The sequence below is a fragment of the Thyridium curvatum genome, assembly GCF_004353045.1.
Source record: "Thyridium curvatum strain D216 chromosome Unknown NODE_19_length_512963_cov_79.951035, whole genome shotgun sequence".
In the NCBI taxonomy this organism is placed as follows: domain Eukaryota; kingdom Fungi; phylum Ascomycota; class Sordariomycetes; order Thyridiales; family Thyridiaceae; genus Thyridium; species Thyridium curvatum.
The window spans coordinates 438,443-454,267 of NW_022156774.1; the positions used below are offsets into that span (position 1 = coordinate 438,443).

At 55.2% G+C, this 15,825-nt stretch overlaps 3 protein-coding genes across 3 annotated transcripts; 2 read left to right on the forward strand and 1 right to left on the reverse strand.

The window, feature by feature from the left end:
- Positions 1–399: 399 nt before the first annotated feature.
- On the forward strand, positions 400–1,307 carry E0L32_004204 (uncharacterized protein; the record flags this gene model as incomplete). The annotated part of the gene is made up of 2 exons (XM_031138589.1): positions 400–661; positions 730–1,307. The coding sequence occupies 2 exons, from the start codon at positions 400–402 to the stop codon at positions 1,305–1,307; spliced, it is 840 nt and encodes a 279-aa protein (XP_030997920.1).
- Positions 1,308–1,739: 432 nt separating this feature from the next.
- E0L32_004205 (uncharacterized protein) lies at positions 1,740–3,374 on the forward strand (the record flags this gene model as incomplete). Its single annotated transcript, XM_031138590.1, has 1 exon — positions 1,740–3,374. The coding sequence occupies one exon, from the start codon at positions 1,740–1,742 to the stop codon at positions 3,372–3,374; it is 1,635 nt and encodes a 544-aa protein (XP_030997921.1).
- A 4,599-nt stretch (positions 3,375–7,973) lies between these two features.
- E0L32_004206 (uncharacterized protein) lies at positions 7,974–8,505 on the reverse strand (the record flags this gene model as incomplete). Its single annotated transcript, XM_031138591.1, has 2 exons — positions 7,974–8,145; positions 8,216–8,505. The coding sequence occupies 2 exons, from the start codon at positions 8,503–8,505 to the stop codon at positions 7,974–7,976; spliced, it is 462 nt and encodes a 153-aa protein (XP_030997922.1).
- Positions 8,506–15,825: the final 7,320 nt, after the last annotated feature.

The following is a 15,825-nucleotide window of genomic DNA, read 5'->3' on the forward strand; positions in this document are numbered from 1 at the left end:
GTCAAGTTGAGAAGTTGGGGCACGTCTGGTGCCATTAACAAAGTAGCCGGCCAGCATTCTTGCAGTTTCTCACACTGGGACAGTGCCGAGCTCGCTCTCCTGAGGAGGCGCAAACGCCAATATCGGCGAGAACTGTGCTTCTGTAATTCCACCGATGGGAAACTGGGCTTGAGAGCCAAGGCACAGTCGGAAGTCAGTCCCCTATCGCACACCCACTTTTGAGGTGGAGGAGGTCGGTCTTGGCTGCGCTGTTTCAGCTAATGACATAATCGTTCATTTCCAGCGTCCCACTAGCATGAAAGGGTTTCCGTGACGCGACGATATAAAGCGCCTGAGCCCTGCCATGATTCTCGGCGCAGAGGGACACTAACTCCGGATTCTCTTGGTCGTTGAGACGGTATGGCGGCCCCCGACGCAGTCCAGTACGGGTCGTTCAGTGTCCCTGGTCAAACTCGCGGCTCTACGAATGCAACCAGAGATGAAGATGCGCGGCTGCTTGTAGGCCGGAAATCGGGGTACGGGCAACGATGGCGTGGCAAAATGGTCCAGGACGTCCGTCCGCAATGGACTGGGGCCATCCTTCTGCTATGCTACACCATCACCGGCTTCCTCGACAGTTCTTCCACACTTACCTGGGGCACTTTTGTTTCGATGCAGACAGGTAAGATGATGTGTGTGAAAGGCGAGAACTGCGCAGGGCTGAGCAGCTGATCCTACGGAATCCTACAGGGAACACCGTCTTCTTAGGGCTCGGGCCCGTGTCGTCCGACAATAGATGGAAGAAGTCGGGTTTGTCGATATTGGCCTTTTGCCTGGGGTCTTTCTGCTTCGGCCGCCTGCATCGCTCCATCTCGCCATCCCCTCGCAGTCGATGGGTTCTTTGCTTAGCATTCATCTTGCAGGCGCTCTTCAGCACGGCAGCCGCATCCATCGTGACGTGGGGACCTCGAGCGAAGGAGCAGAACGACGCCTCGTGGTATGTCGCTGTGCCCATCGCGCTCATCGCGTTCCAGAGCGGGGGACAGGCCATGATCAGCCGCGCCGTCAAGCACAATGCCCTTACTAGTGTCGTTCTGACGAGCATATACTGCGACCTATTCTCTGATACCGAGCTTTTCAAGCCTTCCAATCCGGATAGGAACACCAGGGTGGCCGCTCCTGTCTCTCTCATGATCGGGGTTATCGCCGGTGGTCTCATCACCAAGAGCAGCTTGGGAACTGCTGGGGTTCTGTGGATAGTGGCAGGGATCAAGCTTTTGTTGATAGTGGTTTGGCTAATATGGCCGGGCGATGAGGAGGGTGCTTAGGGGTTTCCTCACTCTGAGGTTCTCTTGCATGTGTGGTATGCAAGCTGGGGATATATACCAGCCCCATCGTCCGATCGATCTGAATAGCATTCGTATTCATTGCTGCAATTACTTGATATGAATGCATTCGTGATATTCAACTTCTTAAAGACCAATTCCGGGGATGCAAACTTCACTGAGATGCTTGATCGCGGGCCCTTATCTGCCAGTTGAAAGTCTTTTGATCGCTAGCCACTCACATGCTGCTCTAAATTTCTCCCCCCACACATTTGTGACTCTTTGAACTTTAGCGCCTTCAGCCATCGCAATCTCTGGTTTCACCTCTCAATCTTTCGTCAAACACATGAGATATCGGGCGTCTCAATGACCTGAGACCTGCTCAGGCGAGCAAGGAAAAAACTTAACAAGTTTACCATATCGTTATTGGCTGTCATGACGGACCCGAGACACCCCGAAGGGCAAGACGAGGTTGCAGAGCGGCCTTTCTCAGAGCAGGGTATCAATCTCGACCACTCCCAGCTATACACCAGCAGTCATGATGAAGGGACATGGCCTTGGCTAGTCTCTCCTGTGGAAAGCATTGGATCCACAAACGATGCCTCGGATCTAGACTTTGACTGGTTCACCGGCCTGCCAGGACAAGAACAAGAGGCAGCACCTCTCGGATTTGAGCCAACCGGGACCACCGAGGACCCCCAGTTCAATGTCACACAGCTGGCTCTCCATCAGCAAGTGCAAAACGACGACTTCTTCGCCAAGATTGGGGCCTGGCGTCCGCCCGCACCATGCAGCCACTGCCGGCGCCTCCGGTTGCAGTGCTTCATCATCCAGAGAAAGGCCGCCAACCCGAACCCCTTCCTCGCCTGCTCCAGCTGCGTGGCACTGTATCGCGAGTGCAGCCTCTCTGGGCAAGAGAAACGCCCGCCGTTGCCTTTTGAGACTGCGAGGCCCGTTGTAGGCCAGCTACACGGCGTCAACGAGGAGGTCTTCTCCATGGACGACCTTCTCGGCATCGGCAACGTGGACGTGCCATCGCTGGCCGCAGCACCTACGCCGATGCCCGTGTTACAGCCCTCGGGCAAGAGGTCGAACTCGCGGCTGGTCGGCAGGACGAAGCCGCTGAGGAACTGGTTCGCGAATCACCTCGACCACCCCTACCCGTCAGACCAGGACAAGACCACCCTGGCGGAAGAGTCCGGCCTCAGCCGCTCGCAGGTCATCAACTGGTTCACCAACGCCAGGCGGCGGCACCGGCACTCCGCTCGGGACATGTCGAAGACCGTGTTCGCTCAGGGCTCGCCGGTGCCGCAGATGCTGACCTCGCAGATGACGCCCTTCGAGCGATGGCGCCACTCCCCGCCCGAGGAAGACCCGGTCTCGGCTGCCGCCATCGAGGAAGCCCTCCAGACAGGCTCCTCGAGCACGACGGACAGCTTCGTCCAGTCGAACAGCCTTTCCTATGCCCACAGCGGATCGGACTCGTGCATATCGCCCCATCTGCTCTGGAAGCACACGCACACACCCTCGGTATCGTCGAGCCGCTCCTCCTTCTCCACCGACTCTCAGTCCGCCTTCTCCCTCTCGGCCCGGGGCTCAGAGGACGGGAGACCAGCCGTCCCGGCACCGCCCGCCCGGAGGTCCCAGGGCGCGCGGGGCTTCCCCTGCTCCGTCTGCAGCCGCACCTTCTCCAAGCGGCACGACGCGCGCCGCCACGAGCGCACGGTACACCACCTCCGCGGCGCCGGCGACGCGGCCTGGATCTGCGGCATACCCTTGCCGCGCGGAGGCCAAGGGCAGCAGCAGCCGCCCTTCGCGACGTGGCGCGTCGGGCAGAGCGGCCCCGAGTGCGTGTTCTGCGGGCACGCGGCGCCGACGGAGGAGCACTTCCGGTCGCACGAGTGGGAGGCGTGCGCGCAGCGGGCGGTGCCGGACCGCACGTTCAGCCGCAAGGACCACCTGTGGCAGCACCTGTGCAAGTTCCACGGCTGCCGGAAGTGGGAGGGGTGGACGCCCGACCTGGAGCTGCTGCGCGGAGGGGGGGAGGGGCTGGGCAGTAGAGCCCTCTGATCCGTCACAGGCGGAGATAGAGAAACTTTGACATCCAAGAAAGAAGGATTCCCAGATCGGGTGCTTTCCACTCGTGCTTGAATTGACAACTCTCCTTCCTCTCGATTAGATCAATTTGTGGCTGGCCCTGAGGGTCATCCCTGACCTTCTCGCTCCCGGGGTCTGCTGGCCTGAAGGAGCAGGGGTGGGAGCTGCTGAATGACCTGACATGACAGTGTGTGAGCTCCCCTCGAGATGCACGTTGGTGCCCTCCTTGAGTAGGTACGAGCTGCCGGTGCCGCTGCCGTCGGAGAGAACCGTTCTCCTGAGGACAGGGTACATCGTGGTCATGACGTGAGTGCTGGTGCGTATGGTTTCGCGGTAGCAGAGCAGCGGCGGCCATTCTTTCGCGGTATCACGACATTTCGATGGGAAGATGTGGAAGCATTTACGTTTCCAGGCGTAATAATAACCGACCTTATTAGAATTTCGTGCTCCTTTTGGGAAACAACTGTGAGCCTTGGCAAGGTCTACATCCCAACAGAAATGTTTAGAGACGGAGACCAACTCTGGGCGCGTTGTGGGTTGACTGACTACCGAAAGAAAACAACCAATCACCGCCGGGAAAAGGCGGACAGTGTTTCTCGATGAGGAAATAAGTTGTAATTCCAATATGGGCTTGTTTGAATAGGCATAGGCATTTCTAGTGGTTCAAAATCATTAAGGGTAGCCAAACTTTGTCAAACAAAGTCGAGTCGTTCCAAGCACCTGGAGTGCACTTTCGTCACTCATCTGTTGCAAACACTACCTAGGTACTATAGGTGCACTACATTAGAGCCAACTAGAGATTCAACAGAAGGCACTGATTCAATTAGTCTATCTGGGGGTGATCTCCCAATCATCTTCGAAGCAAGTCATCTAAATGAAAGCAACGCCTATTGGTAGCTTCTGCATACCGCCCTTGGATTGCGACATACTTCATGAGATATGCCACACAATCATACGGTCTGCTTGGGTAAGATAGGTGCACTTGTCTCCAGGCGGACATGCTTCCCCCTGTCTTATAGATCTACCAACTTTCGGCTCGGCATCTACCAAGACTACTATAGGATAAGGCCCCCAAACACTGGTCAGCTTTGTCCGGGACCAAGCTTCATGGGGGGCGTTGACCGGAAACCCAGCATCGCACAGAGTGAGACACGCGCATTGCCCACAAAACGCACGCCGACCACTCCGAACGAACCCGCCGCATATACACCTACACCTGCATTCTTCAGATCGAGCATCCTCACGTTATCAGATTCCAAATTGAATAGCCGATGAATCTAGTGATCGTGGAAATGGTCGCAAGACATCCGCTCCCTTCACTCAAAACCAGCCAGCCGTCATCTCACACATCTCGGAAGTCCAGATGTCAACCAAGTAACTAGGTAGGCCCTCCTACATGCCAAAAGGCAGGACATCATATTTCCCATTCCTTGCGGGGATCCGAAGACACCGAAACGCACGTGAGTGCGCATTCTGCTCTTGGCTGACGAATACATGCATCATCATCATCATCATCCCAGCAGAGGTGCGGAAAGGTGGCATTTTTAACGCCCGAGGAGGATAGGTTCTCTCATGACAAAGCTGCAAGGCCCCATTCTCGTGCACATCAAACGCCTCGTCTTGGTACTGCTCGAGCATGGCGGCCACCATGTAGGATCGAAGCCATCGTGGATAACGGACGGTAGACAACCCATATTGTGGAGCTGGTTGGATCTGACATTCCCGGCCCGGAGTACAGCACCGCAGGGATAACTCGGCCTGGGTTGGCACCAGTGTTCGTCTCCGCTCTCTCGGAGACGCATCACAACGTTCACCACCCACTAGAGATCCAGACCCTAAAGAAGCACTCATTACACGGTCGGAAGTCAATCCGTGGGGGAGTCGAGCAGATTACCTCAGTCAGTGGTAGCATGCACATAGTTGAAAGAGGCTGACTTATCACCCGCACCAAGCCAGCATCACACCACCAATCACAACACCATCCAAACACCAATGGCATTGCATGCCCAACATCCAACAACAAGCAAGGAGCAGAAAACAAGGCACATGCAAATGTATTTGTAAATGCATGTGTAGTTACCTACCTCACCCAGCTCTGAAAAAGTGGCGCCCGTGCACACCACCACCACCCAGGTGCGAACACCTCTTCTGGCCTCTCTGTTCTTTTTTCCTCATTGAGGGCCCGGCCGATCAAAGGTAATGGGCCGATCTTGACAGATGACAGAAACCCTAAAATTCATTGACCCATTGATTTACATGTAACTATGTTATGCATGTAATCGATGCAGTCAGCCAAGGCTGGTTTTCTCTAGGCAGTAGAACCAAAAAAAAAAAAAAAGATTGAAGAAAAAGAGGGAGTTGGAATGGCACTGTGTCCATTGCGGCGTGGAATACCAAAGACCAATTTGAAGTGCGGTTGGGGGGCCTCCGTCCGCGTTGCGTATCCTTTGCGTTTCCCCCCTCCCCACGCATTTCAGGGGGATAGGTTGTATTCCGTCCCCCCCTAAAACGCAGCTCTTTCAGCGAGCCGGTAAAAGCCAGTCCTAGCAGGTACTTGTAGAGGCAAGGCCGCCACACAGTTCAACTACCCACAACCCCGGTAGCTCGGGTCGTGCGTGCAGGGTGGCGGCGGCGGCGGCGAACTACTTGTACGTTTTAGGTGGGGGGTTAGGTACCCAGCTTCCACCCGGGAGATGTGACGTCAGACCTCCCCTACCCTCCCTCCCAATTTGCTTTGAGGGTGCAAATGCGCAAAACCAACAAAACCTGTATTGACGTAGCTATCCATCCCCACACAGACCACGGTGACCCGAGACGCGCGACGCACAAGACCACACGAAAAAAAAAAAAAACCCTTAAACATGCATTCAGAGTGTCAATGCAGCAAGCTCCGGCAATTGGTTAGTGTAGTTAGAGAGAAGAGGGGGGGGGGAGGACCCCTTTTTTTCCCATTCATGCATGATATGACAGATCCTCCGTGCGCCACCAACCAGCGGGACAGCAAGCGAACACGGCACACAATTGTCGTCATGGGCAAGGAAGAGCTCCGCCGCTCCAGGGAAAAAAAAACATGCCAGCGGTTTCTGCGGCCCTTCTCTCGGCCGTGTGAGCCGTTTTTGTGGCCTCTTCGAGACCCTTTGAAAACTTGAAAGTGGCAAAGGAGATCAAGACAGCAAGTGGTGAAAACGAGTATTGCGAGTGAAAAATACGAATTGATAGACGTGCGGAGCGGCAGCGGGCCTGTCCATCTGGTGCCTAGCACGACATCACAAGGGCCGATCAAGAAGCGGGTCACATAGCAGTACGTGTAGCTGGTGCCTTCATTTGATCATGTGAAATGCTAAGAGCTGTATTCAGGCTTCCTGCCCTCTCTGTACGGACGGCACCACAGCCGAAGAGCACAACCAAATTGGTAGAAGGATATGGATCATGATAGCTAAGATGCTGTTCTTCAAGGTAGAGCTAAAGCCTACGATAGGTGAAAGGGACTTTGAACGCCGAGATATGATCAGAATCGAACAGAGGCTTTTCCCTAGTTACACATACACAAAAATACCCTTCTGTTTTGTGCAGGTGAATCATATCACCCTAGGGTATAGAAGGGTTCAAGTGAGCATGAGATAGAATGAAGAGGGACCTTGTTCGCCCCTGCTCTCGACAATGAGAGCCAAGAATCAAAGAAAACAAAACTCCAGGAGAATGCTGATAAAATGATGCACTTGCCCTAAATCATCCTCTGCCCCCAGCAACGTGCAACCTCTGAGCCTACAAGTCGCGCCGGAACGCAATACTTTGTGCAGACTCGACATAACAACCACGAGAGCACGCCCAGGAAATACCTGATCAAGACAATCCTGGACCCCGTGCGTTGACAAAAAACACCAAGAAACGAACAACCGACGGTGGTATATCTGTGGACAGAGACAGTGCTCTTCCTCCCCTCTTTTCTTTTTTCGAACCCATGATAATGCTTGCCCCCCTTGAGCCGGACGCCAGAACAAAAAAACAGGTGTCGAATAATATCAGTAATAGAAAACTGTGCAACACGGTCTTGCAGGTCCGTAAGGAGACCGCAAACGAGTCCAATGTCTGCAGCGATGGTATCATGCGGGCGTAATCGTATGTCGAATGAAAACGGTCAATAGCAACCAGACGTTTTGTCGTGGTCATCGTGACAAGCTGCTGGCCACTCCAGCCCTCCTCCAAGATCGTCCCCTTCCTCGACCAAATCAGTAGTACAAGCCAGAGTCAGGGACTGGCTGAGTCGGCCATGATTCCATGGACCCGTATCACAGTCGGTCATCCAAGCTGTAGTATCGTGCAACGCTGGGCGATCATGCCTCGTACGAGGCCACTCGGCAATGACGTCGACAGCTGAGCATCTGTCAGCAGCACCAGACACTGCGCCACCGAGCACAACCTGGCCATGGCCACGGGATCTCGCCTGCTCGTTGAGACCCACTCATGACGATCTTGCCTCCTCCCCCAAGTCCTCCATCCTCCCCTACTGAAGCATCCTCCAGCTGCCTCGGCACCGTCCCCGTGTCCTCCTAGGAAGGCGCGAGGGACCCCTCATTTCTTACTCCTGCTGCTGGTGGGAGCGGTGATCTTGCTCGTGCTCATCAGGTCGCCAATGTACTTCTGCAGGAACTTGTTGTTGCTGTCCAATTTGTCATGCTCCTCCTTGACCGCCTCGATCCGATTGAAGATGGTGAGTAGGGATTCTTGTAGGGCTTTAGCATGCCTGGGGTGGGAGCGGTCAGTATTGTCGTAGCAAGGATATGGATAGGTGGCCTGGCTGCCGGTTTGCTCACCTCCTCAGCTCGTCGCGAGCTTCGCGCCCAATCGATTCAATGTCCTCGCTCGTGCGCCTCGGGCTCATTGCGCGAACATCGCCGGGCTCGAGCCTCGTCTCGACGGGGCCGACCGCGTCCGAGTCGCGCGGGACGATAATGGTGCCGCTACTCTTGCGGCTGGGCAGCCTTGGCCGGACGGGTATCGGAGCATGGATTTCGGGCTGGTCGAGGGGTTGGTCCATCGACGACGAGGATGACGAGTCGGATCGTTCAATGGCAGGCGGCTTCTCGGCGTGGTGGTCATCCATCGCGAGGTTGTGTGTGAGGGAGAGAGGACGGGGAGAAGCTTGGTGTGTCAGTCCTCCTAGTAAAATAGCTCCAGCCACTATTCGAGATCTTGGTCGGTCGTAACTGGGAGAGCTGGTATTGTTTCCAGCACGGCACAGCAGCGAGAGACGGGGAGGTCGTCCTTGGTCGTGTCGAGTATTAGAGTATTAAGTAGGCGAAAGAGCGTAGCGAAGCAAGTACAAAAGGGCGACAGAAAGGTAAACGAAGACTTGTCGTGCAAAGCAACGACTCTGTCTGCTTGGTGTAAGTGGACGACGACGAAGGAGGGGGACGGATGATTGTTTTGTGTATGAGTTGTGGAATGTCTGGATGGGTTGCGCGGGCTCGAAGAATAAAAGAGAAGAGAAAAGCGGCGTCGGTGTGGGAAGGTTGGTGGAGGTGGGAAGGGGTTCGAGGGTAAGTAGTTGACTGAGCGAGGCAAAGGCCAGAAAGAGAGGCACAGAGGAAGGCGCCAGGGCTGCTGGTGTTGTTGGGTCCCACGAGAAAGGCAGGGACCGGCGCCGGCACCAAGGCGGAAATGCAGTGAATGGCAAAACTGGGGCAGGAGTGCCAGAGGGACGGGTGGTGAATACTTTCTACAAGTACAATTACAAGGACCCGGCTTTGGCGGCTGGCGCTGGCAGGTAGTCGCTAGGTAGCAGCAAATGGCAGGAAATGTAGTGAACAGCTGCTGGTTGGTGGGAAAGGGATGTCTTCCCCGTCGGAGGCATACATGCATAGGTACAAAAGCAGCTCGCGTATCCAAACTGGTTCCCTGGGAATTGGGTGTCCCTGCACTGCTTGGTCTGCCAGACCAGACCCCGGTCGCCTCCGGGATGGGATCCTCAGGAGCGCGCACTGTGGTGTCTTGTGGTGCGAAAGAAGGGGGAACGGCGGCCTATCAGTGGGAACGAATACTGGGTAATTGACGACGATAGTCGCACGGCCTCGCCAATGACGGGGAACGCAGTGGGTAAGCTGGGGCCAGTGTGGAAGTCGGGTGGACCCTGCGAAATGGGGACGGGCGCGGATGGGTTGAGCGATTGACGATGTAAAACTGGGGGTGCGTTTTGGAAGCGTCCTCAGAGTCTTCAGAATCCTCAGAAGTCCTGTTTGTGCCGCTGATCGTTCAGCATGGGTCGCCAGGATCTGACGGTTGAGCACGAGTAAGAGAGCAGAGACACGCCGTGTGGCTGTCTGACGGAGAATCCTGTCTCTTCAGTCCTTGGTTTGGTCGACCCTTTGCCCGGCTGCAGTGTTTTAATGCCGATCTTTTGATGGCAGGTGAGCGTGCTGGTGCCGTTACTCCGACTTAACGGTGCTTACCTAGCATGCCAGGTCAGAGATTGGACAGGCAGCACAACAAGGAGGCAAAGCAAGCGGATTCATCGCCGTCACAACCAGCTAACAGAGCTTTGGTCCAGAGGAGAGAGCAAGGGCTTTTCGTTCGAAGTTCGAGACAGCACACAGAGGGATGAGCCACAATTGGTGAAACGCTTCAACTGAAGATCGCTGCAGCGAGCACGATAGAGTCTTGTCGAGAGCGCAGTTGATTTGTTGCTTGCCTGTTAGCCGTATGCAGTCGGCGTAGACAGGCACAGCACATGACATCTGTTGATTTACCTATCTTCTCATGCACGAACCCAGCCATACCTAGTAGTCTGTCACAGCGCTGTCACAGTCATCGTCTTCTTGCATGGATGCTGATGTTTTTGCTCGCGGCGGGCGAAGCGCCAGAAAGGAACAGGGAGCCACAAGAAGTCCACAACTGGCCGGCTTGTGCAGCACTGCAGAAGCGCCTAATTAGCGCTCCTCCACCGCTGTATCCCTCCCACTAGAACAACCCAAAAGATTGGCCTTAAGGCTGACCGCAACTGCGCTTGCAGTGACCACTTGTCCTTCTACGTTGAGAAAGACCACGAGAAACAACGAGGAGGGCTTTTCATGTGGCAGTTCAGATGTGTGCAAGGATACATTGATGTCTTTCCCGCCAGAGTACGGAGCAGTCAGACAAATCAAATCTACAAGTACCAGCCAGGCTGGTGTGGAGGCGTACCTAAACTGGGGATCGACGGGAGTGACGCCACTACTCGCGCCCAGCTATTGGGCCAGTAGCCCAAGTGATCCTGCAGCGCATTCTGGAAGGACAAGCTTCCCGCCCATTTCTATTGCTTCCCCCCGATTCTGCGTGCGAGCAACGCTCTTCAGACCTGAAAGCACGTTTCAACTATTTTGAGAGGGTGTATCTTCAAATCTCACTGGCGGCCTGTTCATGCAGGGCCACCACTTACAAGTAGATGGTTCCCGCTCCTTCCCTGAAGTGCTAATAGCATTGACTACCAAGTACTTGTAGAGAGTGGATGGGAGCGCGGAGTGGGAAAAAGAAACAACTCGGCGGGGCAGCAACACTGGAAAAGTGGACAGAATGCCATGCTTGGGGGGCATCGCAAAGTTGTACAAGTACTCTCTTGTCTCTTGTCACTTGTGCCTTCTCATTCTTCACCTGCATGCATGCATCTACCTAGGTACCTACCTAACTGAGGCACCCTCACACGCATCACCCGCAACCTGGGCGTGTGAGGAAGGGCAGTCAACAGGCCCGAGATCAACAGGAGGTAGATTGTTTTTGCAACCAAAGAAAGGCCAGGCGATGCAAGCCTCAAGTCCCTGCATTCTCATATCTACAATAGCCTTGATGAGGAGGTCTTCCGCTATCTTGTGGATGGGGACAGGTCATATCTGTGGAAAGCTTCTTCTCTTAATAAGTTCTACGGTGTCGCTTCAGTTACTCATATCACTACAGTCAGCACTGCTCGCTCTAATCTCAGGTACCAAGCTTTGGTGCTTCCCAATCAGGAAGCATCCAACTTCTCGACACGTTTTGTACCGGTTAGCCTTTCGCTTCTTCCCTTGCTGCCTGCCTTCCAGTGACCTGTCAACTGGAGTCTACCGCGACGCCATACCGCGCCACCGTTTATTTTGGCGAAAGGGGGGACCCTGAAAACGAGGACCCCGAACTCAATCTGCCAGAATCTACGGACAGATCTCCCCCGCGAACGCACGCCCTCAACACATGACAACACGACAACACAGATCTTGAACGAATCCATTCGCATCATCAAAAATCCACCTGAAACGCCACAAGGGTCCAGTGAGGTCACTCCAACCATATTCAGCCAGACCTGAGCCTGAGAGCATGACCATAGCCTCTCGGCGTTTTCCCGGTCTGCTCCTTCACACACGCTGGCAGGCTGGGGGGGTCGTGATATGGTCAAGGACGCTCAAGCGCTGTCCTGCCCCTCTCTCACTGCTGGCCGCGATCTGCCTGTCCATCACCATTTGCCTTTCATGCCTCGAGACCGGTCACCGCCAAGGGCCCCAGCGTCTCGGCAGCGATTCTGTCCCCTTCTGCGTAACTGATGGGCGTTTTTGCCCCGTACGCTGGGCTTGAATGGCTGGCTTGTGACACGCCGAGGAGCCCCTTGCCAATCATTGCCGTGCCCGCACACGCATCGCATGCCTGCGCATTATGTCATTGATCAGCACCGCCCTTCGTCCCCCACAGTGCGCTGTCGATCCTTCTTTCGGAGCCTTCTGGCTGCAACGTCTGGTCGACTGGCCGAGTTTTGCAGGCTGTATCAGTCTCAGCCCCTGCTTTCGTCACTGTCAGATCTGTACGGAGTACTTGGACGTTCCTCTGTGGCTGTTTCTTTCCTTCTTTTCTTGCCAAGACCTCCGTCCGTTTATCCCTTACCGTTCACAGGCTTCCTCCGTTTCCTTTTGCGCCCCCACCAGTCCTCCTCCGCTGCCCAGTCCGTCCCAATACGTAGGTAGGTACAACCCAGCCATCGTGACGGCTTGCACGACGATCTCCTCTTCCATCCCGCGAATGCCAGAGCCAGCATCTTGGTCTGACCCGTACGACCATCGTCAACCCGCTCCAGCTCGGGACGGCAAACGCAGGGTCGACAAGACTGGACTGCCTTGAGTCCCACACTGCCGTCCACCTCGCCTCCCCAATCATCTCCCAATATCTGCTGTCCGAAGCTTGGCACTGCTTCCATGATATTCGGCTAATTGCTTATTATGGCAACACTGAGGAGGGGTTGGCTTCATCCAGCAAGGACAGCGATCCCGTACCAGTCGATCACTCAGTTCACCGTGCGTGCCGTCGTCGCAAAAGGCGAGCAGAAGAGCTGATGGTGCGACCTGGACGGGCCCCCGGCAAATCTCACCTCTGACCTCTAGCCTGCACGATACCAGATTACATGATGACGATCTTCGTGACTGCTTACTAGCCGTCGCGTCACCGGGCTTTCGCGTGGTTTTGTGGTTCCTGCTTTGATAGATCCGCAGTACATTCGACCTGCCGTGCTCCCACTCTGTTCACCCTCACCGCCAGTTCCCGTTCCTTGTCTCTCTGCTTTTTCCTCTAGCCTCGAGTGTGCTTCTCGGCTCGGCGTTGTTGTCGACATTGACGCTTATTACATCAGGTCGAGGTCATAAGTCTCTCCCAGCCCATCTGGCCCAAGTATGGCCCATACCAGGGCCGCCTCTTCCTCTCTCTTTCTAAGTGGATAGCAACGAGCGGCCGTCAGGCTCGGGCTTGAGAAGGGAGCATCCGATGTCATCTTCTGACCATCTAGATATTATTTCTGTTGTGGTGGAGGAGGGCTCCCGTACACCACTGCTAGGCGCCATCCCGGGTTTCTAGAAGCTTGGGCGCAACCATCGATCTTTCGCCCGGATTTCACTACCCAGGTCACAGATCATCGTTGCCGCCGGCCGGAACCTCTTGATCGGGACGGGGTCAAGGAAACGGGAGCAGACCCATCCAGTCATCCCCATCGCCCATCCTGCATCACATTGTCCAAGATGAAACGAAATTGAGGAAACAACAGAGTCTGTTACCTAGCGCACACGCGTGCACGCCAATGAAGCACCAGAGTTGCAGGTTTTGGACCTCGCTTGCAGGAGCAGCGGCGGGCATTTCCCCGGACAGTCGTTCGCACTGTGCCACGATCCTGCCTGGCCGCGCCGTCCTAACCGGCCAATGCCCGCCTCGTTAGCACGCGGGCGGCCTAGCGCTCTCCTCGACCACGAAACTGATCAGCTGGATTGCCAGTTGTTGGGGGCGCGCGTTTCCCATTCGGTGACGCTTGTATCACCTGCCGCTCGCATTCCTTCGCTTGGCCCTCCCATGCCCGAAAGAAATAGAACCTGCCCCACGGAGAGAAAGGCGCCCGCGGCTACGGTTCCCAAGCTTTCCCTCTAAGGCACACACCAAGCGCAAGTGCACACCAGGAAAACATACGATATTTGAACAGCCCATAGCCCACGAAAAAAAAGGAGGACCCCTTGTATGTTGTCAGGCTGTCACTTATGACTGCCAGCTTGTCAAAATCTCGAACTAGTGGAGAAGTGCGAGCTGCGGTCATGTAGGGGGCAATGCCGGCCGCCGCCGCCGCCCCAACCCAGTCCTGCGGGAGCGGCGCTGCGCTCGTCGAAGCTGCTTGCTTTGCTCTGGAGCAAGCCTCCTTCGTGAGCACGAAGCCACCGTCTGTTCGGGCTGCGAGTGGGCCAATGGTTGGGCACTCCCGCGCTGCAGGCCGAGTCAGGGTTCCACGTGTTTCTCGAGCGCCTTAGCCGACAAAGCTCGCGCCCTGCCGGTGGTTATGCTTCTTCCCGGGGCTTCAAGGTCAAGCTCTCGAGCGGGTGGGAAGCGTGTCTATCTGCAGGTGAGCTGTTTCGATACATCCCCGTCTCTTCGGTGCTTGTAAAGGCACGTGGACTATCCTATCGCGAACCTCTGTTTCGTGCTCCCTCTCTCTTCTTCTTCTTCTCCTCCTCCCCCCAGCACTTCGCCCTCGCCGCCGTCGTGTCCTCGCCTCCCAAATTACGCACACCAGGGCCCAAATTAACTCGCACGAGAGAACTTTGTATGGACATTGGGGTACAAGTACTATGGTATCGTGTCGTGCCTGCGTGCCCACCTGGCTGCTTGCCCGGAACTCGGCAAATGCGCTAAAACGGCACTATGGATAGAGCTAAGAAGTGTGGAAAGGAGTTGTGGAAGGGTAGGAGTGCAGCACCCAAAAACACCCAAAAAGGCATCTCGGCTCCGGCTTGGCGCTTGGCTGTGTGTCGCTGAGTGGTTGCGCCTTTCTTTTTTACCTTGCTATCTCACATGTTGTTCCAGCATGGTTGCTTATTTGATGTACAGTAGTAGTTCCCAGAGTACGTGTGATTTCCCATATTCAGATCAGCACACTGTACTCCGTAGGTGTGCTTGGCACTCGCGGAGAACGCTCCGGGGGCTCGGGCTCCGGAAATTTATCGGGATGTGCTCTTCCCAGGGTTGCACTGGAACGCGATAAAGCTTGTCCGTCTGTGCAGACGGGGAGGAGGCAAGCATCCTTTGTCCTTTTTGCTTTGCAAAGCGGCTTGCTGGTAGCTACTTAGGTATTAGTTGTGACTGACCTCTCGTGAGAATGCGCCTTTGAAGTTTATCTCGGACTTTAACCCACACACCTGTAATCTGTTTTCTTGTTTATCTCCACGATTATACCCACTAGCCCTGCCCCCCTAGTCGGAGCTACCCTGGGTCCTTCTACAGTAGATCGAAGCTAAATGGAAGCTTGGAAGGTCTTTTGTAATTTATCTTATGCAGCGCGCCGCGCTTTGGTGTGTTTATTGTCAAATTTCCCATCGTGCGGAGCCCGGCACGCACCCGGCCTGGGCGATGATAATTTAGCTAGCTACTTGCACAAGTACAAGACAGTAGCTCCTCTTTCTAGAAGTTCCACAGGTGGGCTTGGTGGGCTGGCAGCAAAAAGCTTTTTATCTGCTTGCTCCATTCTACAAGTAGGGACCGCAAGGCCACAGGACGCGCCCCATCCTTCAGCGTCCGTTTCTTCGGGAGCCGGCGGCGCCGTTGCGAGTGGGCAAGGGGAAGGAAAGAAGGGTAACCAGGTGGGTTTTTCCTGCATGGAATTGTTTGATTTTATCATGGTTTCGTCATGTGTGAGAGAGAGTTGTTGATAATTTTCAAGCTTGCTCTTCCAGCCTTCTCTTGTGGACGCGCGGTCCATGGGTTCTCCCCATAGTTATAATGTCGGTTGGTGGACGCGGGAGCCACTTGTCCGTCGGCTGGGGCCGAAGCAGCACCGAATATGGCAATTGTGATATGCTCTTTGTCATGTGCATCTACATCTGCAACGCTTGCGTGGTCCTGCAACGCCAGCGTCAGAGGGAAGTTTTGTCGATCATCTATGCGGTGGCTTACAAACCCTCTCGCCCCA